A 23,652-nucleotide genomic window follows, 5' to 3' on the forward strand; every position below is an offset into this window, starting at 1 on the left:
GGGACTTTCTATTTAAGTTTGTTTTGTTTGTTTTTTCTATAGGTGAACTAAATTTTACTCTGAGTGAAAGCTGCCTTTTTTCCTGGTTTATTTTAATTGTTGAAATGTATGAAAATAATGTCTCAGTTGTGTACTGCACAGTCCAGACTAAACAGTAAAATTAGGATTAGTGGGGTTTTATTTTTTGGGAGGGGGGGGGGGTACACTTAAGAAGCTTGTTTTTGTTTTTTCTTTTTGTTTGTTTTATGTATTTTTATTTTCATTTCAGGTTGTAGATCACTCTGTTGTGGAAGATCCTGAACTAGTTTCTTACACAGAGTTGCAGCCGGCTGTCCCTGTTCTCTTTCCTGTCCAGCTCTCCAACACGCAGCACTTGGAAGGAGAACTGTTGGAAATTAGGGAAACCAGTGAAAGTGAAGTTCCTAAGATTCATGATGACCAGGAATCAGCTCCTAGCGGTTTTTCTTTAATACTTGAAGCTGAGGATGGAGAAAATGAAATAGAAAATTCATCTACTGAACCTACTGCACACCACCTGATTGTAGGGCTGCCTAAAGCGAGAGAAAGTGAAGACCATGCTGAGGAGGGTCATAATGTTTCTAAAGAGTCAGAAGAACAAACTGGTAATCCAGAGGCCGTAGCTTTGGTAAAGGCTGCAGAGAAGAGTCAGGAAACCCAAATTGATATTGCAGAGTCTCTTCCATATGTGCCTGAGCCGATTAAAATGTCTATTGCAGAGAACCTGCTTGATGTTGTCAAAGACACTAGAACTAAGGAGTTTGTTACCGAGTTGGTTGACGGCTCTATGCAGGAAGAAATGCTGGTGACTGGAAAAACACTAAGAAGCTCAACCTCCAAACCCTTGAAGGAACCCTTTCACGTTTTGACAGAAGCTAGCGTCAAAGAACCTCCAGCACCTGCTACTCCAAAGAGGGGTGCCAGAAAAACCAAAGAGGTTACTTCAGAAAGTGTTAAGCAGATGTTGCAGCCGATAGATAGCGAGCCTTTGGATCAACTAGACTTACAGGTGCCTACCACTCCCAGAAGAGCTACAAGAAGTGCAAAGCACCAGCCCCAAACAAACATGTCTGATACGCCAAGGAGGACCCTGAGGAAAACTAAAGATGTCAAGTTAGAAACTGATGCAGACCAGCACCAAACTACACAGCCAACCACACCATGGAGAGGAGGACGCAGAACCAGGAGTAGCGTCGCTGAGCCTTTGGAAAGCATCAAAGCTACAGATGAAGTCAGTGAACAAGAGGTAGCGATGACGGCTACTCCTACAAGGAGAACCAGGCAAAAAAGCAATATCTTGGCTGTTTCTGAAAGTGCCCAGGTGGACCAGCCAGTAAAAGTGCCAGCCAGTCCCAGTAGGTCTACCAGGAAATCCAGAGGGGTCACGCTGGAGATTCCGCAAGTGGCCCAACAAAAGGAAATTTCCACTGAGCATCATGACCAGATGCCCCTCACCCCCAAAAGAGGCAGAAAGTCCAAGAGCAGTTTGGAACAGCTTAAAAGTGCTACTCCTCGGAGAGTTACCAGGAGCAGACTGGCAAGCCTAACAGAAGTTCCAGAAAATGCATTGTCCATTTTAGAAAATGCCTGTGGAAATAAATTGCAGCTGCAAGCCCCTGACGCTTCTAAGAAAAGCACAAGGCGTGTGGAAACAACAGAAACAAGCGAGTCTGGAATTATGATGGTTGAAGGGATTGTGTCTCACCAGTCTCACCATGAAGTTATCAAAGAGGTACATGGAACTGGAGCTAAAAGCAGGAGGACCACTAAAACCGCTGCAGATCAGGCCCTGGAAACCCAGTACCCCTCCCCTGATGAGGCTGAGGAGACCGGGGGTTTGGCAGAACTCTGCAGCAGTGACGAACTGCATGCTGAAGACCAGAATATAAAAACCTCTACTAGGGACAGTGAGAAGATGGATCCTGAAAAGGCAACTCCTAAGAAAGCAAGAAAGGGCCGCCCCAGTAAAGTTCCAGATTTACCAGCTCCAGAACCCTTTGTATTCGCTCCTCCGCGCACAAGGTCAATGAAAGGTAAAGAAAGTATGTTTAGGTATAGGAGTAAGTAGTACATTTTATTGACAAAAGCTATTTTCAGGCAATACTGTCTTGGCATATAATAATTATAATGATACTGTAATATGATCTAAACATTTAGTTTCTGACTCTAGCTCAGCCACACTTTGTCAGAAACGAAATTAGTATATATGTATGTGAAACAGTACTATCTTCCTTAACTGTGCCTTAATAGACTAATACAATATATTTGCTCTGAATCTTTCTGATGAATGGGTCAGATAATCTGTTGATTAGTCTGAGCACCATTGGTGTATCGTTGTTTCATTTATTGCATTGCTAGGTGTGAATTGTGACTTATTCATAATTTACCTCATACATTTGATAAGGGTGACTATCTAAATATTTTGTAGGTACTGACCAGGATTGTAAAGTTTCCCTATGTCTGTTGGAAAGTCGCATTTATAACGTAAGCATTTTGTGAGAAGATGGGAATAAGGTAATTGTTGTGCAAGGTTTGTATTTGTTTGTAACAATTTTTTAATTTAATTTGTTTTAGCTAAAATGCCATATTCTTCTGAAGCCCTTTCAACTGTTGAACCGCAGTTTGTCTTTTCCCCTCCCGCAACACGGACAAGACGGAACGTTGGCACCACAATATCCAGGACTGTGGAGGAGATGGTAAACTTTATACAGATTTCTTTGGTGTATTTGTGTTTCTTTGCTCTACCATACAACAGTGGGTGCTGTATCATTGGATAGCACAAACAATACATTCACTCTGAAATTAAGACTGCTGCTGTTGTGGTGGTTTTTTTTTTTTTTGTTTTTTTTTAATGCCTTTTTTAATTTTTTTTTTTTTTATAAATTAAATGTTTATTGCTATACTCTTTAATGTTAATGGATAAGGATAAACACTGCAGATGTTTAAATGCATTTTTACTTTACCAGCAGAAAAGCAGATGTTTTAGATTTGTCTAATTGTTTGTTTTCTCTTAAATTACTTCATCACAACAGGATATACATGAAGTAGATAATGAAGTTCCAAAAGTGAATAAAGAAAAGGAAGATACTAAAAAAGCTTCAAAACCAACAAAAAAGAAAGCCAGCAAGTAAGAAGTTTGATATGTTCATTTAATACCTATTGCACAAATAACTGCTACATTAGAGGATTGTATAATTTATGTTGGCTCCATGGGTAACAGAAATTGTTGTATTTTAAAATTTCAAGCACATCTGCTTAACTAGAACCGCAAAGGCCGTCAATTTGACGATTTTCACTTTTAAAATGTAAATTACTCTGCGTGTGTGAAAGAGATGTGGTTGTCCGACATTTCCTAAATACATGTATTAAATACCCTGACAGCATTTGAAAGGCAGGATCACAAAAATGAAAGTTATAATCCCCTCTTACCTAGAACCGTCAAATTGATGGCTACATAGAAAACAATAGTATTTCGCTTCTACAGTATAGTATTATATTTTTTTGTATCAGTCAGCACCACTATCCTGGCGATTGTATTGAACTGATTAGATCAATCTGCAGCCCTTACATAAATTAAACTGTGAATACAACGAAGTTTGGAGTTGACATTTTAGACCAGGTGGCATGGGGTATTTCATGCTTTGATTCTTTTCAAGAAATGCACAGGCAATAACTAGGAGAAACTATACTGTGTAGCCTATTGCAGCTAGCCAAAGAATAATTTTGTACAGAAAAGTGCAAAGCATGTACACGCTGAAGGTACTGTATCGATGACTTATTTTTTTTCTATGCATCTCTGCTGCGTAACCTATGCTGTATGCGCTTTGTAGGTCTGTACAGGTATATAAACCCATTTTATTTTCAATTTTGTGTTACTTATTTACAGAGATTTGGTTGTATAGTATAACGTCTTCAGAAACATTTTGTACAGAAGTAAAATGCAAAGTAGGTACGCGCTAAAGGTATTGTATCGACTCCCATGCCAGCTGACAAATGCAATGGTAACAACACACTTTAGCTGTGGCCAAATCCTAAGAAGACATGCATGCAGGAATGTGATTTGGGCACTTTGGCTGCTTTAATAACGTTGTGATTGTAAACCCCATTCCTTTTATTTTTGTTAAAATATTTGAAATAAGTCTGTAATGAAAGCAGTTTTGTCCAAATGACTTTTTTTTTTTTTTTTTTTACAGTTGGTTTGCATATACATGATTTTTTTTATGTCTATAGGCTACATTAAACACTTAAATTCAGTTCCTTATTTCGTTTATGGTTTTGTACAATCATAATATACCTGTATGGAGACGCATTTCTGTTAATGCTTGTTTTTTTTTATTTTTATTATACACTCAGCTTCATATAGCCTATGCACGTTTTAGGTCTGTACAGGTATATAAACTCATTTATTTTCAATTGCATTACTTATTTAGTTTCGGTTGTAATAGTATATAATATACCAGTATATACAGTCATTTCTGTTCAAATGTTTGTTTTAAACCTTTTTTTTGCAGTTGCGCTTCATGTAATATGTCTTTTATATAAACTGTTTTCTGTTCTAATGCCCATTGATTTATATTTCGGTTGTGCAGATGCTTTGTGACTTGGCTGGATAAAACTATGACTTAAATCTGATTGTTTGCCCTTTTATTATAACAATATGTTTTTAATAAGGCCGTCAAATTGACGGCTCATGACGGTTATGGGTATGCCTATAACTCATGTTAAATACCATCTTCTAATATGCGATCCATTTAATCATGATTAAAAAAGAATGCATAATTTTCTACCATGATTGTCCAGAGTCCCAAGAAAAAAAGGTTGACCCTGGCAACCTCCAGGAAAAGCGCATAGTGAGAAGTATATTTGACAGTGGAACAGATGGGTATGATGCTGTTTTTTTTTTTTTTTTCTTCTCTCGACAGAGTAAAAAAAGATGTCCCATGGTCTCCTCCACCAGTGGAAGTAAACCTAATCTCGCCTATTGCCAGCCCAATTGCTGCATTAGCAGGAAAACAAATATCAGGAGATGGTGCAGATTCAGAGAGGAAAACCACAAGGAGAACTAGAAAGAGACTGATGGATACTATTTTTCCAAAGCCAGTTACACGCAGGAAGATGCTTTGAATCTGAAAAGTTTTATAACATTTAACACCTCCCTGCTGTTTTTGTAATAAAAGTAAAGATTAATTATAGAACCATTGGAAATGTTTGAATTGGTGAACATCTAATTTGTGGGGAAATAATTTATATAAATTATAACATTTCATAAGATCTATAAAGGAGTATTGGACTTTTTTGTTCTTTATTTTATAAGACTTCATACATTTATATAAAATGATGCAAATGTAAATATTGTCTTATTTTAGCAATGTTTAAATAAAAATGTACACCTCTATGCGTGTTTTGTTTTCAAGTTAAATTACAACCATGTTCTGCTTTTATAATTTGATATACAGTGAGACTGTCTTGGGTTTAACAGAAAGCACACATGTAAAGTTTGGATGTGGGTATTGACATTCCTTAAGTACTTTTGTTTATTTGAATCTAGTCTTGGTGATCTGGCCCTTTTTTAATTGGTAAAGCTAATGAAGGTTATCCGCAGAACTAAAATATAAATAAATATGGAGTGAGACTCACAAGAAGTGATCTGATTATTATGTAAGGCTTTTGAAAATCTTGCTTAAGTATTGCCCTGGCCTTGTAAGGAGTAACTGGCTTTTCATAACTCAGAGTGCAGCTGTGACCTCGGCGGGATGATAAACCTTTGTTTCTGCTTAATAAGCTGTTTTGAACCTATATACAAACCATAATTACACCAGTTAAAACTGGTTCTAAAACCACTTTTAAGCAAAGGTTGAGCAAAACTCATATCCTTGTTCTTAAATGTAACTTCTTGTTACCTGGGTTTCTGCTAATCTTGAAGTGAAGAACACACACGGAAATATGACCAAATTTGATCAAGGAAAGTACGTAAGCTAGGGGTATATCTGCTGTACAAAGTAATTGCTTGGCTTGGCTTGGCTTGGCTTGGGGGGGGGGGGGGAACGAACATCTCTGATGCCATGAAAGCTCAGCTCAAACTAACATCTACACTGATGCCAGCTCAGATATACCACCTCTGTACCAGAGCAGCTCAGAATTCCATCAAATGAGGCCAGTGCCTGTGATCACTGTTGTATTACCGTTAATTGGCTGAATAAAGCTCTTTTGATTGAAATCACCTGAAGAAAACTGGTTTAGTTTTTATGAAGAAATCGAACCTTGCAGTTAGCAACATCTCTAATGTGTTTCCACTTGTTGGTAAGTCTAAGATGCACTGTAATATTGGGGGGGGTGTATGAACCATTTAAACATTATATTGCATCCTGTGAAATACTAACAAGGGAAAATAATTACAGTGACTCTTACTGTATATTGTACCAATAAGGAGAAACACGTTGATGCCCATGTCAGGTTTACTGGTGTGTTTTGTTTTTTTGGTTTTTTTAATAAAGAAGTTTACAAACGAGAGGAGACCATTCAGCCCATCTTGCTTGTTTGGTTGTTTAGTACCTTATTGATCCCAGAATCTCATCAAGCAGCTTCTTGAAGGATCCCAGGGTGTCGGCTTCAACATTACTGGGGAGTTGGTTCCAGACCCTCACAATTCTCTATGTAAAAAAGTGTCTCCTATTTTCTGTTTTGAATGCCCCTTTATCTAATCCCCATTTGTGACCCCTGGTCCTTGTTTCTTTTTTCAGGTCAAAAAAGTCCCCTGCGTCGACATTGTCTATACCTTTTACGATTTTGAATGTTTGAATCAGATCGCCGCGTAGTCTTCTTTGTTCGAGACTGAATAGATTAAATTCTTTTTAGCCTGTCTGCATATGACATGCCTTTTAAACCCGGGATAATTCTGGTTGCTCTTTTGTTTTTAAACGAATAGAGCAATACACTGCCACTACAGTACTTTAAGTGGAAATTGAGGTGACACGATCTCACTCAACTCATTTCATTGCAAACATCTCTTTATACTACTGAAAAAAATACAGAACCAGATGACATACCTGTGCTTGTGATCGGTGACAGCCCAGAAGAAGAGTTTATCTTGCCAACATGTTTGGCGGTCCATTGTCGGACTGGGTCCGACATTGCAATTATTCCTCACAGGTCCTTTGTCGGACTGGGTCCGACATCATTATAGCAACGCAATAAACGGGTGTTTAGTCGTTTTTTCTCCGGAAAAAGCCGAGAAAACCATTCAATTGCCGAGTGGGAGCGGCAGGAGCCGAGACAAGTCGAAAAAAAAAAAAAAAAAAAAAAAGGCGTATCTCATGAATAATCATACATGGTATCAGGTATCAGATAACGGGGCGTTCATAGTAAACAAGCTGGCTGAGTGCGTCAGCGCACAGAGAGTATCATGGACATTTGCAGAGCTTTTTTCAGATGTTATAGTAATAAAATAATGACTTGGATCGCATTATTGAGGAGTTTGGTGATAAAACGAGTGATCCGGAGTTGATCGATCGGTATGTACAACTATTATTATTATTATTATTTATTTCTTACATGGTGAACGCTATAGCAAACAAAAGGCTGGGGAGGGGCTGGAGATGCCTAGTGAGTGCTTTGTTGATATGCAGGGCCTTTTAAACCCGTTTGACTGTGAAAAAAAATACTTTTAAACAGCGCGTCTAAAATTAACTGCGCGTGTGAAAATTAATTAGACCTGGCGTGCCTGACGCGCATTTAATAAATGGACCGCAAAGGGTTAAGGATAGACACAAGGTACCTTGTTTGGGTATGCCCTCATGCAAGCAGTCTGTCAGGGGAACTGCACGCAAGCCCTGAGCAGGCATGATAACCCCTTATTAAAGCTAGGACCTCTGCTGGGTACAGTCTAGCATATAAAAACCCACCTACATGTTATTTTAAACAAAATCTGAATATTTAACCAGATGGCACAAGGAAGTAACAATATATAATTTGTTTGTTACAAAAACACAATGCTTTGTAAGCATTTGATTTTTTTTTCTTTAGAGGGGAAAGGATTCCAGCAGGCGGTGTATTATTTCCATGAATTCAAACACCACCACTATCTATAGGGACTGAACCTTTAAAACTGTAAACATTTCCAAGTGCTGAACATTAGCGTCCCCAAATGAAAAAGTCACATGGTTCGACCGCCATATTGGATCTCGTGGAAATTTGGGGAATTTTTCAAAACTCTTGCCGTTAAAAACAACTTAAGGTGGAACTATGACAATGGCAGCAGATAGTGCAGCAATGGCCTGTAAAAAACATGTGTTCAATCGAGGTCGATTGAACAATTACTTTGCCCGCTACGCTGGATAGGCACCAAATATTCAACAATCTTCTTGTCTTAAACCGCAACGTCAATCAACACCTAAATTGGCACGCATGTCCATGACCAGGTCCTTTCTACCATTTGTAAAATCCACGCTTTTTCGCTAAAAAACATGGCCGCAGCACGCAAATAACCGTTTCACGACGGCTCTATTTTCATACATTCGTGCATAAATCCAAGGTGCAATACACTACAGTCATGAAACTTTATATGACCATAGAGACTCACGTAAAGTACTGGTGATATGAAAATGACACATTTTGGTCACATGGTTTGGCGGCCATATTGAGAATTGTAAAAAACATTTACAACACATAACAAGAACACCATTGCACTTATGCTCTTCAATGTCAACACAATTGTACAGACCATTGGAAAGTAATAACTGCTGAAGATTGAAACCTGTTGCTCACACAGTGTGGCGGCCATATTGGAATTTACGTTGAAATTTTAACTCCTAGGGCGTGCTGACAGGGTCAAAGTTATAATGGAACACGTATAGGAAGTCATATGTGCTCTATGAAAAAATGTCATCGCCCGTGAACTCTGACCTCTCCTAAAGGTCAAACGGTGATGTATGACATCATCAACATATGCAACTGGTTATAAAACTGCCTATAACTATTTATCAGCTGCACCAAAATGCACGAAATTTGACACGGATATAGAGGACTATGGGATGTTGTGCCATGGTCAATATGGCGGCCTTTGGTCACATGGTGTGGCAGCCATCTTAGATTTAATGACAATTTTGGGGAATTTTCAAGTCTTCTCATATTTGTGCCAAAATTGACACAGTTAGCACAGTTGTGATGATAACGTTTCATCTGTAATAACCAATGCGCTTACATTTCGCAATAACTGCTTGGAAGCCTTTATAGTTGCTAGCAACTCTAGTTATTATTATTATTATTATTATTATTATTATTATTATTATATAACTTCTTACTTTTTGGAAAAACACAATATTAGTAGTTATAGCTATAGAACCTTTTTATAGCTATGGTAGTTATACTTCATTACAAATTATTATTGGTATTCATGTCTATTTAAAAAAAAAAAAAAAAAAAAAACATCAATCATGAGGGTAGTGTTGAAATAATCAGGTGTATTTATGTATGTATAGTAAGTATTTATTTTATTTATTAGTATGACAATATCAAAAAGCCTGCAGAAAAAAAAGTCAGTCTCCTAAGCTGTTCATTAGCAGTCTGCCCTTCTCTATATATTGCCACCCTTCATTCTGGGTTTTTATCTGTTGCCTTATTCAGAATGAACTTCCTTGCCTAGGCAATATGGCCACCGGGTTTGTATGCTGCTGCTTGGAGTTTCCATGGGCGTGTCCCATCTGTGAAGAAAAAACGTGAAGAGACTGGAATATGGTCATTTCTACCTGTGTAATTACACTTATTACACTTGCTCCAAACTGTGACCGTGCTAAAACAATAAAAACCCATGGCCAGTCTGTTGTACAACTCAATGCATGGCAGGCTTCCAGCCAGACTCCATCCATAGCTTTGGATTGTGGGAAAGTGTGTAGACGGCAATGTCAGGGCGTTCCTCTGCTTTTGATTAAAAATGGAACAGGCTAGGCTGTTTAATTTGTAGAGCACACCCAGAAATAAAAATAAAGAATAAAAAAAAACTGTTTTTACTGAACCAACAGCAATGGAATGAGCAAAGGCAGGAATGACAATCGTATTAAATTCCTTGGCATGGAGACACTTGCTGAAAGGCCTGTTATGCTGCGGTAGTCTAATGTTTGAAAGGTTTAATAATGATATACTTGGTGGGAAGAACATCTTATTTGCAGAATGTAATCTCTCAACATTTGCAGGGGAGGGGGTGTCAGTACAATCACATATTTTCGAAGTCAGAGTTGCAGAAACAGTCTACCCCAAAACATTTAGTAAATAAAAACTTACATTAATTTGAAGCTCTTTAAATACCAGGTCAAACACTAGTTTCAGTACATTCATTAATAATTTTGAATCCAATTCAAGGTGTTTAATAAGGCTGACATTTGCATTTATTATGTGTTTATAAAGTGGATGCTCAGGGTTTTTGTGTTAATAACAACACAAAAATACAATTGCGTGTTTTATATTTATTTGATGGCAATAGTATTCCATTAGAAGAGGCTCCTATTCAGAAGTACAATGTTACACGTAAAGCAATAAACCTGGGTTGCTTCACAGGCATCAGAAGTGCATTAAACACAAGCAAACATGCAAAGTAACTTGTAAGCAGACTAGGCATACAAAGCATTTTACTGAAGTGCTTTTTTTTCTCCATTATTAACTGCATTTCATCTTGTGACATTATGAAATAAGGAAGGCTATTTCTGCACATATTCTCACGCCTCAGGCTTGCTGATGACAGAAAACACAACACCATGCTTGTTCAGTCGTTCAATCAGACTGGTCTTGCAAAAGGCGGCCCCAGGAGTATACACTCCCCCCCTGTGGAATTTAACACAAACAACATTACACAATTAACACAAACAACATTACACAATGTCAAAATGTGTAGCTTTGGATGCAGTTCATGCTTGCCTTTGACAATTTAAAAGCAGGTCTCTATAACCCTTTGTCATCTTTGAAAGATGACAAAGGGTTTTTGCTATAAACAAAACGATAGATCAATTGTAATACTGTACTATATAATTAAAACCGGCACAATGCAAGAGAAATGTATCCGTGATTGAACGGTTTGTAAACAGGAGCTAAAACGTGTGAAAAGTCATGTGATCAGGATCAGTAATACTGTATCATTAGATTGTGCCAAAAGAGTACTTTTTATTTATTTATTTTTAAAATACACTCACTAACTCATGCTAAAGAATTTCCTCAACAAGTTTAATCAGTTCTCTACAGCTGGTTTGACAGACCCTAAGTAGTACCTTAGGGAAAGTATTCCAAGATTAGTGCTCAGGGTCTGTGAAACCAGCCATTAAAGTATGATATACAGGCGACTACTATAGGAATGTGTACAACAAATCTGAAATGTCCAATTACTGTGCCCCTGCTTTTTCTCCCCATATTTAGATGCTTCAATAAGGTTTCTTTAACCATAACAGCTTAGGGAATCCCAAGGTCTGTGGGTGTCCTCTGATCCTACAGTCTAGCAAATCACCTCTTTAAACCAAGGAACTCGACAGCAGGGTACCAGCCCCTGGAAAGCAAGTGCCAGCCCTGCAGGTGTCTGCTTGAGCACACGGGGTGCCTGACCAGCAGGGATTGCTGTAGCATGGCGAGGTGAAGCATTCCATGATGATTTTACCTCCCCAACCCACAGGGGTGCCAGGGCCAACCCAACACTCCCTGTGGGATCCCCAGTCAAGATTGCCAACACCAAGGCAGTACAGGTTTACATATACATATATATATACACACACATATACATATATATATATATATATATATATATTATAGTTATCTGATTTACACATTCTTCACATTTATTGAACTGAACCCTATGTTTATTATTAACTGAGGATACATTTAAAGCAGTCACACTGTAGTCCCTGGTTTCAGTTCAATACAAGTAAAACCACTTACTCTTTGGGTAGAGACTTGGATTCATTCAATAGTGTTATGGCTGCCTGTACCATAACAATTGGCGTAGCAACATAACCAGCCTCTGCAATGGTAAATAAATAACAGTCAAGTAATAATTAGTAAAATGTCTTTTGTGTTTGTACTTTAACATGGATATAACGTAGGTGTCTTAATTATCGTCTACAATAAAATTGGGTATACCCTTCAGTGCTTTCCACAGTAAATGGATACTGGGCTGAAGAATGGTTTAAGGGGTAAAGCCATGTCATACGTATTTCAACTCGATTCTTTATTTAGGTCTTTGGTAGATAACCCATCTTTAATTGAGTTGTAAAAGTCTGACAGATTAATAAAATGTGAGTTTTTTTTATTTATTTTTTTTATGTACAGTATTCCATGTTTATATCGAATAAAATCGAAATGTATAAAAATATGTTTAATTGTGTATTAATAATGACAGGGGATTCAAATAAGTGGCCCGCATGCAGCCCAGAATTTAAAAATATAGACTCCAGAACATAAATTGTGAGCACAAATACAGACCATAAATTATTGAAAGAAATTAACAATCCTTATGCCACAGTAATAGGAAACCAATGTTTTCATTTGAATTATACTTGAATGTTTTTTTTGTTTTTGTTTTTGTTTTTTTAATCAAAATGGACCTTCCCAAAGCAAGCTGCCATCATGACATCCCATAATAACCTGAGACACTTGCGTGACACAGATTCAAAAAAAGAACAGAATTCGTACCTGGTCCTTTGACTTGAGTGCATATCTTGAGGTTGGGTTTACCTTCCTGTGGGTCTTGGCCCTGGCTATACCCTTGACCAAAAAAGGTCATGCTAAATGAACAGCCTTCCATCTGTAAATTAGAAGCATACACAATTGACCATTTCTGTTTTTCTTTAAATCAAACTTTTGTAAAATGTCACTCATCTAAGCCATTCATCAATGTGTATTTGACTAATAATCAGGCCAGTCTAACCTTAACACTAACTCTCACTCTCTCATGTCAGTACTAAGTGCCAGTTCAGAAACAACGTTCAGCTCATCTCAAACATGTTTTTAATGGAGTTATTTGGGGTGTAACACTACTTGGACACATTTGAAGGCTTCAGTAAAAGTACATGCCATCTAGGTATGAGACATGCCACTAGGCGGCATAATAAATGCTAGGTGTAGAACTGAACTGCATCAAGGTATCAACCCTCTCTAAACAGTGTGAACTTCTTAACATCAAACATGTTTTTCTCAGTTTCAAATTAAATTTGCATGTAGGAACCAAAGATCTGGGTAGTTAACAGTGCTTCTGACCGATTCAAGTTTTTGTACACACACACATACTGTACATCTAAAGCAAACAGGTTTACAATTTTGAGTGTGTTTTGTGGCATGTTATTTAGGTTGTTAACCATACACTAAGGCGTGTATACGATGAGCCTCACAATATGCTGGTCACAAAACTACAGTATAAACCATCTGCTAAACTATATATGTAACATTTGCCAGTACTAAGAAAATGTTTATTTGCTTAACTTTTCAATTTGAAACTTGATTTGGTGACTGCTTCAGATAAAAGAGGAAAATGACAGAACTAAGGTAAAAAATGTAGCAGAGTAACAACAAAAAACAACTTTTTTACAACAGATTTTAATAGTAATAGCATACAACAAAGGGTTCCATTTGTTACAAGACCATCATACCCTTGCATTTTTAAATTATTTAAAACAGAGACCAACAAATTCAACCATTCATGTTTAAACCCCCCTGAAGTATTTACTGTTGGTAAAGACCTTCTTTCTTTAAAAGTATAAAAAGACAATCCTACCTGCTTTCTAGTGGGACCGTCTTTAGTGAAATATCCAAATGAGAACCACTCAGGATACTTTAAGAAAGAAAAAGTGACAATCTTTGATTTTTTTTTGTTTAACTTAATTGTAAAATTAATTACAAAATAATAAATTTAATTTAGATTCATTGTCGTTTGTATCTTGGCTAGTAGAAACTATTTCAATCTTGTTCATAAAAATGTAGTTCGGAACTTACCTTAATTAGAAGATTTCTTCCAAAGCTAGTCATAACAAAAAGCCAAAACAGCATGCCAGCAAACATTAACTTAATAACAGAGCAGACTCCACCAACAGCTGCAAAAGCACTGTACTGGACCTGTGGGACACAAATAAAAGTTTTCATGCATGTATTGGTTAAACTCTCCTTGAACCTCTTATTCCTGACCTGTATGCAACACATCATACACAGAACAGGAATACATGTTTAATTGTGTAAATGCTATTACACATAGGACTCTTCCTTACACAAGTTCTCTGTGGACATTAAGTACCCTGAAATGAAAGGGAATTAATCTTGGCATCTTTGCTAATTTCCAGTATAGGCAAAAATTCAGACAGAACTAAACTAAACTAAACTATTTTCAGGCTAATTGTCAAACAGGACTTCAATTTCCCTAGCCCCGTAAAACAGGGGCAGAAACAAGCTGTTGCATTTCAATTGATCTATACAGCATGCATATCTTCAAATAATCATTATAACAAGCTGCAGTTCACACTGTATTACAACAGTAGCGCAATCCAACCTGAAGTATGACTGTTTCCAGGGCTGCTTTGATTTGGTACGTGTCAATTACTGCATCAATAACCAAACAGTGAGGCTTTCTGGCATTGTAGGGGAAAGATAGCATTCTGATAAAATCATAGCAATTCTTTTTTTTGGGTTTTGTTATATCCTCTGCTCACGTGACATTCACCAAACAAGGCCAATTTATTTGATATATTTAATGACTTATATTGTAACACTTGAATGTATTTGTATTTGCTTGCGATTGTAAGTCGCCCTGGATAAGGGCGTCTGCTAAGAAATAAATAATAATAATAAATAATAATAATGTGCTATATATTTTCATCCAAGGTCCGTAGAGCACTGCATTCTTACTTACAGGAGATTCCTTGAGCTCCTCACACAGGTAACGCTGTGTCCTTTTCACTACTGAGGGATCAGATCCCATGAAAGGAACTGCATATTGTTTAACCTCATCACTGTAGAATACAGCACCTCTGTAGACAAAACAAAAGCCATCACATACATCAGATATTTATTCCTGCAGATTAGAATTGTTACAATGATTCATTTCAGTTTCAAATGATGATTAAAAAATAAGTTTACCACATCAGCACATGGTGTGTATATATCAGAAACTATTGAAGACAGTAAATTGCACATATTTGAAGAGCAGATATTTCTATTCAGGGATACCAACCTACTTAGAGGTGGGAATATCCCCAGCACCACAAATGTTTTGGTCGGTCAGTAAACATACATTTGCAATTGACTTCTTGTTACCAGCTAGCAAAGTGTACTTTTATTAAAAATGTATATTATATTAATTGTAAGAAAGATCACTGTGTACCTTCGTTTCAGTTTTGCTCCAACAACTGGAAGGGGTTTGTGACCTAATTTCTTTCTCAAACTCCTTAGTTTATCTTGGTCTGCAAAACCATAGACAGCCGACTGCCAGGTTCCATCATGAATGGAGCCACCCTTTCAATAACAGAATGCAATCCTGAATACACATGTGCTATACACATTTATAGGATCACAAATAAAAACGACTAGATTAAACTCACATAAAAAGTAAATGCAGAAACTTACAATTCCTACTTGTTGCATACAGAAACATTCAAATTAAGAACATACAGATGGTGGTGAATTTCAATTACATACAGTATCATCAAACGAAGAACCTACCTCAGGTCCAGTATTTACTGACAAGAAACTTTCAATTGCAGTCAATGTCCCTGAAAAACAGACAATACACTGAATTTAGGCTTTGTGGGTTTTGTATCAAGCTTCCAAGTGAAATTAAAGCTTAAAACGCATTTGACAGCTTCAAAAGAATACAACCTGTATTCTTATTTTCAGTAAAGGGTAAAAGAGTTTTCTATAAAGGCAGCAGAGAATTAAAGTTGGGTCTTTTTAATGATCTAAACTTGTATTCACAGCATAAATCAGGCCAAAAGTTAAGAAATCACAAATGTGAAAAATAATTTATGAAATCACACAAAAAACACAAAAACCCACACACTAATACAAGCATGCAGTTTAAATGATTAGTTCAGCACCTTGGCAGATCTGTGCTCCACTGCATTTTCTTTATTCAGGATTACTGCGGATTAGCCATTTGTTATTTAAGATAATAAACTTGTCTATCAAGAAATTGAAATTGACTCCACAGAAAGCAAAATGATGGAACAAACTGACAACAAAATACAATGTATTGTAGCACAAACGTGAAAGGGATTGTGGAACACTAGCTTTTATATATATTTGTGTGGCGGTCAATTTGATCAAGTTTTGCTATGGGATCAATTATTTTTTTAGAGAAATAAATTACCTTTGAATTGGTCTTTGGTGTAAAGCACACCCATGTCTGCTGGAATGGAGTCAAAGCCACAGCTTCCAATCACATAAACCCCACTTGTGGCAGCCTGGCTGTTGTAGTTCAGCTGCATTCCCTCTAGAAACTGAACAGAAACAGTGCAATACTATATATTTATGTGTATACCAAGAGAAAGTGGAACTCATAACAAGAGTGTTGTTTATAATGACAGATCACTTTTGCAAGTGAAGACAAAAACTGTATGTTCTTTGCTGTTGCAACATGACATGTTCATTATTGAAAACAGAACCATTGTAATCAAATCACAGTGAATCATCGTCACCGTCACAAAAAATAGAACAGAAACTGTACTGTGGTCTCTCCAGAGCAGGCATAAGGCACTCTGGAAAACAAACAGATTACAGTTCTCACTGCAGCTGCCCATGCGCTGTGAACGTACACTGTACTGTACATATCTTTCACTAACACTGAAATGATGTTCATGTGTGCTTTCACGAAACATTATTCTGATGACGTCATTGTAGCTTGAACATGTTTCCCCTGCTTCGTAATTTAAAACCTTTGTTCACAATGAAGCCTGAAAGAAACACTGATAAAGCAGTTGGCACTCGTGACAAGACTGTCATCTGGGGCTCCCGAGTGGCGCATCCAGTAAAAGCACTTGCGTAGAGTGCAGGATGCGCCCTATAGTCTGGACGTTGCGAGTCCGAGTCGAGGCTATTCCTTTGCCAACCGAGGATGGGAGCTCCCAGAGGGCGGCGCTCAATTGGCCGAGCATCGCCCGGGGGGGTGGACGGTTAGGTCGGCCAGGGTGTCCTCGGCTCACCGCGCACCAGCGACCCCTGTAGTCGGGCCGGGCGCCTGCGGGCTTGCCTGTAAGCTGCCCGAGAGCTGCGTTGTCCTCCGACGTTGTTGCTCTTGGGTGGCTGCATGGTGAGTCCGGAGGACAGTGTGTGTTCGTCTTCGCCCTCCCGAGTCAGCGCAGGGGTGGTAGCGGTGAGCTGAGCATAATAAAATAATTGGCCATTCCAAATTGGGAGAAAATAATAAAAAAATAATTGGCAACGACTAAATTTATAAAAAAAGAAAAAAAAGACTGTCATCCAATATACATGAACCCAAAAAGAAAAAGGAAAATGTTCTTATACGTACCTGGGGCTCACCACTTATGTCGATGCAGTGGGCTCCATTTTCAACACAGGCCTTAACCACAGGCTCTCCAAAAAACCTGTACTAATAATCAACACAACAAAATATATTGTTTCACACATTTTGAACTACAGCCTGTAACTGAAAATGGAAAATGTGTTGCATGCAGGTCTGTTCATCTGTTGCTGTTTTACACAAGGGAAGCAAGTTTGCATTCCATTTCTTAACTGGGTTTATTCCAAAATAAATGATCTTCTAATGATACAGTTTTATCTGGAAACTTAATTTATTGCGTTTTTTACTATTTCTAAATGTAGCATTAATGAGCGTTTAATAGAGGATGATCATTTTTGTTTCAGCAAAGAGTAAACCTGTCAGCCTCCAAAAGAAATACATATCTAACCTTTCTACAGCGCCCAAACAAACCTACTATACACTTCATAACCCAGTACATTACTACTCTCTATAATCTGAGAAGACAAATAAAGAAATACATATCTAACCTTTCTACAACGCCCAAACAAACCTACTATACACTTCATAACCCAGTACATTACTACTCTCTATAATCTGAGAAGACAAATAATGACTGCACGCGATAGCTGGATGACACGCTACTGTTTGCTGTACTGTTAAACTCTGCATGAAGTGACTCCATCAGGGATGACGATGCCATTCATAGCCTGCAGAGATATTTTACATTTGCAATAGCTTCATACACACACTACTGTACAGTATGGCAAACGTAACACTCTCACACCCATTCAAAATGCAAAACATATATTCATTAGCAGGAATGTATTCTTTCAGTGACATTCACTACAAAGAATCCCTTATTGTGTACTTACTGGCCCAACGCAGTTGAGAACAATAGCTGCCTGTTTGCTCATGGAGGCCAAGGAGTCAGGATCCTCAACATCAGCAATTATAATATCTACTTCTGACTTTAACTCTGGCTTACCTGGAAACAAAACAAAAACACAAATGTAGTATACTGGGTTTTAACCAAAATAAATGGCATCTATTGCTAGACCACTTCAGACTTCATGGGTTAGGAAATATGGGTTAGGGAGGGTTGAGTCGCCAATTTTTTTGCTACTTGGCAAGGAATAACAGCACAATAATTGTTGATTAAAAACAAAATATACAAGAATATACAAAACGTATTACATTAATTCAGCTAAAAAAAGAAGCTGGTATCTCACTAAACTTTGACCCACATATCTTCCAACCCTAATGTGCTGTGCGCAGTTATCTATCACACAATCATCTTGACCCTGGTGATGTCAACGTTTGTCGTAACTGTATAGTTAATTTAAAAATAGATAAATAAATAAAAACAAATAAATAAATAAACACACACATATTTAACAAAATATAGTATTGTAACCGCCAATATGTCGTTATAATTTTCACTAGCTTGCATGACCTGTGTTGGTAATAATATTGAGTTCATCATTTGTGAGGTAGGGATCATTGCAAGAGAGGCGAGTAGAGCCAAGATGACCGCACAGCGTACGCAGTACAGTTCTGCACAACCCAACCCGCACAACACACCTGAGAAATTGGACTCGCTTATTAGTTAAAGGCAAATAACATTGCAACGTAGGTTTGCATATTTAGAACATTTCATACGTTTCTCGCTTACTAATAATAAGAAAAAATAAAACGCCAGCATATTAACTATCCCAATAGCTTAAACAATGCTGCATTTCACAACAATACTGTTTTTTGCACGATTCGGCACCTCACTCCCAAAGCGTGAATCCCTTGACCTAGGATATTACCGAGGTTTCCTGCGGCCTGATCCAGAACTTGTTGGAGCTTCTGACGGCTTCTCCCTGCTACGGCCCATTTTAGAGTTCCTTTTGGCCCCTCGGCTGAGTTCCGAGCCACCTCTTCAACCACAAACTGACCAGTGAAACCAGAAGCTCCGAAGATCACCAGTTCATAAACTCGGCTTGTGCTGGTTGTCGCCATGGTGACTAATTCTGCACTTGTGAACTTCACTCGAGACAGTACAGCAGAGTAGAAAGAAGACGCCTTGCGTGAGTCAGAACGGAACACGTCGATGAGAGCAGCGGAACTTTGGCTGCAGCAGCGTCCAAGAACATTAGATTGCAAAAAACACACACACACCTAGTACGGAACCGCTAGAGGGACATGGTGTGATTTTTTTTAAAAAAAGGGTTACGGTATACTAACCCACACAGTCAAAAATAGAACATTCTGCCGTATTTTTGCTCCTTAAGCTTAATAGGTCAATGTAAGACAAATAAAGTGAGGAAAATACAGAAATTATGAATTTATTAATGAAATATAGGTTAAAACGTTACTGCGTATTACCCTTCATATGATTTAGTAGCCACTAGAGGCCGCTAGAGGGTGCAAAAGAAACGGTGTTCAAATAATAGTAACAGAGCTTGATAGTGACAGTTAGGTTTAGGGGTAGGGGTAGGGGTAGAGGTTAGGTTTAGGGGTATGGGTAAGGTTTAGATGTATGGGGTTAATTTTAGGGTTAGGTGTAAGTCGCATATGACATGGTGAGGACTGAAGTTGCAGCTGTATTTTGTTTTACTATATTTTTGTAACTTTTGTTCTAACTTGTCATGTTTAAGAGCCGAAAACAATATAAAAGCCTTGATTAGCAATTTGTTAGATAAATTAGTTCAATTCAGGGTTCAATAAAGTAAAAAAAAACACACATGGGTACTTCAGGACCATTTGAAAACCCGTGCCCTATATTATTATTATTTGTTTATTTAGCAGACGCCTTTATCCAAGGCGACTTACAGAGACTAGGGTGTGTGAACTATGCATCAGCTGCAGAGTCACTTACAATTACGTCTCACCCGAAAGATGAAGCACAAGGAGCTTAAGTGACTTGCTCACACACAATGAATCAGTGGCTGAGGTGGGATTTGAGCCGGGGACCTCCTGGTTACAAGCCCTTTTTTTTATCCACTGGACCATACATTTTCTTTTTTTTTTTTTTAACAGGTTTTGTTGAGTTTTGCCCTTTTTTATTTTGCATTATGCCAAGGAAATTCCTGCAACATCTAATTTATTTTGAGTCCTGTCTCAAAGATAAATTTCGATTCAGAAATATTATTTGTTCAACATTTGTGGAACTTAGCCATGTTCTTCGGTCAGTAAGTAAACCCCCTCCTTTGGAGAACAGTCTTTCACTTCCCACTGATGTTGCAGGCAGACTAAAGAAACGATGCAACAGTTATTTTATTTCTTAGCAGACAGTTGTGCTAACAAAGGCAAGGAATCTTTGCGATTCCTCCAGTAATCCAAAGGGCTTGAGTCCAAAGGCCGTCTCTTTTCAGCTGCACACACCTTCAACTCATTGTCTAATGCAGATCCTGCAAAGTCATCCTCATCTTGTGTGCTACTAGCTGGTAGATGCTCTTACTACCACATGGATGAGCTCTCTGGGCTGGAACTGGATCCCTTTCAGGAGGTTCACATGCAACAAACAAACCTTTTTGAATAAATAGCTTCTTTTTGCTGACTGTTGAAGAGACGGCTTTTAAACCCCGAATCCAGGAATGTTGACATCTGAAAATGATGGTCATTCTCGAAGCTTGATAACCTTGTTGAGCTCTTACTCAAAAGGTAGTCATTCGTCTCCGATCCAGGTTCAGACTGTGGGCACAATGAGAGATGCTGTAGGATACTTTGCCCCAGAAAGAGTTGTGGTTGCTTCCTGAAATGGCTTCAGCATCTCACTCACTTCTTTCAGAAGCATCTTATCCTCAGCAGCAATGTTTAGTGCTGGTCTCTTCAATTTCAAAGCTGCAATGTCTAACTGCTCCGCTTGTTGGATCACCTTTTCAATCATTGGCAAGTATTTACTACTACTTAATCTAAGTTAAAAATAAAAGATATAGGTGGGAATTGAGCTTGAGCTTGTTCAGAACCCCTAAACCTGCTAACTTCTTATTTCATGTTTAATAAAGGTCTGATACTGTCTCTTCCTTAAGATATTTTTGGGAGTAATAACAAATATGTGCCCGTAGTTAGAATTAATACTGTGTAGAGTCGTCTCTCCTGATCACCTGCCAAATTCACATTCACTTAACAAAGTTTTAACGTTAGCCACGGTGCAGACCTTGGGTCAAACCAATATGTTAATGTATGGAGAATTTATATGTGGTCCATCCCATCCTCTAAGTACGTTTCCATTTTTGTATTTTATTTTAAATCTTTTAAAAGACAAACCCAAAGCCAAACATAGTCAAATAAGGGAGTGGAGGGGCAAACTATATACGTGCTCCTTCTTCCCCATGGGTTAGGCGCATATATATATATATATATATAAAAAAAGTTGCAAACACAGAGATACATTACAAAAGATGACAACATCAAATGAAATAAATACAAAATTAGATCAACAATATCAGTAACATGAAAAAGTACATGACTATGACCACTGTATGACCATGTAAGAATGACATACAGGATGGAGTTTGAGATACAGATGCCTCCATATACTGTATATATTCTCATGCACTCAATAACTTGTGCTAAGAATGTCCAAACCAAGTTTAAACACTTCCTAGCAAGTTTGCAAGTTTCTTATAAAGAAATGCTATAATCACCCAAACACACTGCATTTAGAGGACAGTCCCATCTATGGAATACTAGTTTATCTGATACAATGAAAAACCTATCGCAAAACAATGTCCTTTGGAAGCTGCATCATCACACGTGAATAACAGGTTCTCTGGATATTAAAAGTGTGACAGTCTGTCGGACAGACAGATTCGATACAAGCACACATCTCCTCATTGTAATAGACTCCCTGTCTCTGACTGTCAATGCAGGCTGTTGCTTACTACACAGGTCTGGTTTGTTTAACATACAGCACTGAATAAACGACATGCAGAGGCTGGATTACACTCTAGTTCCATAATCCTTTTACCTGCTCTGCAAACTGAGCAAGATTTTCTACAAGAGTTGCTTTTATCACCCTGAGTTCAAAGCTGTGATAATCTCACAGAAACAGGTTTATATTCAAATAATGCTAATAGATAGGAGTTAGCCTGAACCCAATGGATTGTAATTCCATACATTTCCCATGACAAATGTGTAGTTTTGAAACAGATGTTTTAACATGCATGTACTTTCATTTTAAAACATGCTATCTGGTAGTACACTAGGTCAGGTCTTGTTTTGTGATAGCCTTGTACTTTCATGGTCATTTCACCATTTCTCCTGTCAGTAACCAATCAGCTGATTCCCCCAATGACTGTCATGCTTTGCAGCCAGTAAGAAGCTTGACCCAGAAGACACAGCTGAGCTCAAATCACCCGGAAAGAGCATATATGTTAATAATTTATAGCCTACTTGTTTGGTATTCACATTGTCAATATTCTCAAGTACATTTAGGGTGACCATCTGTCCCGCTTTGGATGGGACTGTCCTGAAATTGGGGGTCAGTGTCTCTGTCCCAGGATGGGACAGCGTTAATTTTCCTCAACTGAATCAAGGGGCGCACATGCCCATGATGGTTTCTGTATGACAGTTACATGAATGGAGACATACTGTACAGGCCAGCAATCTTGTTCAGAGTAGCCCTCTTGTCTCTCTCTTCTCAGGAACCACAAACTAGTATTACTAAACGAGGACTGTGTTTTTACAAACCATGCTATTGCAGATCTTCCATTAAGAGATAATTTAGTGAGGTTCTCTTGCCCTACTTTGGGGTGGTGGGGGGGGGGGGTAAGACTTTACAGAAAAAGCTATGCAAAGAAACAATACATTGCAATAACCCTTGGACCACTGGATCATAACAATAAAAACACATGGAACTGAGGTATGCATCATGAACTTTGCAGTCACCAATAATAAACAAGATGATCTTCACTGAAACTAGTAGTGTATGTAAAGGAATTGAAGAGCCCGCACCCTTACTGGTAATAGGTTTTGACTGAATCTTGAAAAAACAAAACAATACAATATCCATGCTGCATGCAAATGTGTTCATGGTTTGAGTTTGTGTTACAGGAAGGCCAGTACACTCCAAATACCAATTCTAAATCTGCAAATAAAACAGAGACAGTACTCACAGTCTCTGATACATTAGAGTGCCTGTTCCATGTGAAACAGATGTTCCATTACCAGGGCCATCTTAAAAGTAATGCTGC

At 38.0% G+C, this 23,652-nt stretch overlaps 2 protein-coding genes across 2 annotated transcripts in view; one reads left to right on the forward strand and one right to left on the reverse strand.

Moving 5' to 3' along the window:
* Positions 1–5,413, forward strand: part of LOC117411147 (protein ELYS-like) — a 31,823-nt gene extending 26,410 nt beyond the window's left edge. The window contains exons 33-36 of the mRNA XM_034018345.3: positions 269–2,051; positions 2,593–2,714; positions 3,051–3,145; positions 4,941–5,413. Of these exons, the coding sequence (XP_033874236.3) occupies positions 269–2,051; positions 2,593–2,714; positions 3,051–3,145; positions 4,941–5,142 (2,202 nt within the window). The 3' untranslated portion in view covers positions 5,143–5,413. The remainder of the gene's footprint in view (positions 1–268; positions 2,052–2,592; positions 2,715–3,050; positions 3,146–4,940) is intronic.
* Positions 5,414–10,372: 4,959 nt separating this feature from the next.
* Positions 10,373–19,633, reverse strand: LOC117411539 (saccharopine dehydrogenase-like oxidoreductase). Its single transcript, XM_034019175.3, has 12 exons — positions 19,282–19,633; positions 18,343–18,455; positions 17,498–17,578; positions 16,340–16,469; positions 15,694–15,743; positions 15,356–15,486; positions 14,885–15,002; positions 13,978–14,097; positions 13,760–13,816; positions 12,682–12,793; positions 11,929–12,010; positions 10,373–10,830 (listed from the first exon to the last, which is right to left on the reverse strand). Exons 1-12 carry the CDS (start codon positions 19,472–19,474, stop codon positions 10,725–10,727), a joined length of 1,293 nt encoding a protein of 430 aa, XP_033875066.1. The 5' UTR covers positions 19,475–19,633; the 3' UTR covers positions 10,373–10,724.
* Between the last annotated feature and the right edge of the window lie 4,019 nt (positions 19,634–23,652).

Source organism: Acipenser ruthenus, chromosome 6 (assembly GCF_902713425.1).
Source record: "Acipenser ruthenus chromosome 6, fAciRut3.2 maternal haplotype, whole genome shotgun sequence".
In the NCBI taxonomy this organism is placed as follows: Eukaryota; Metazoa; Chordata; class Actinopteri; order Acipenseriformes; family Acipenseridae; genus Acipenser; species Acipenser ruthenus.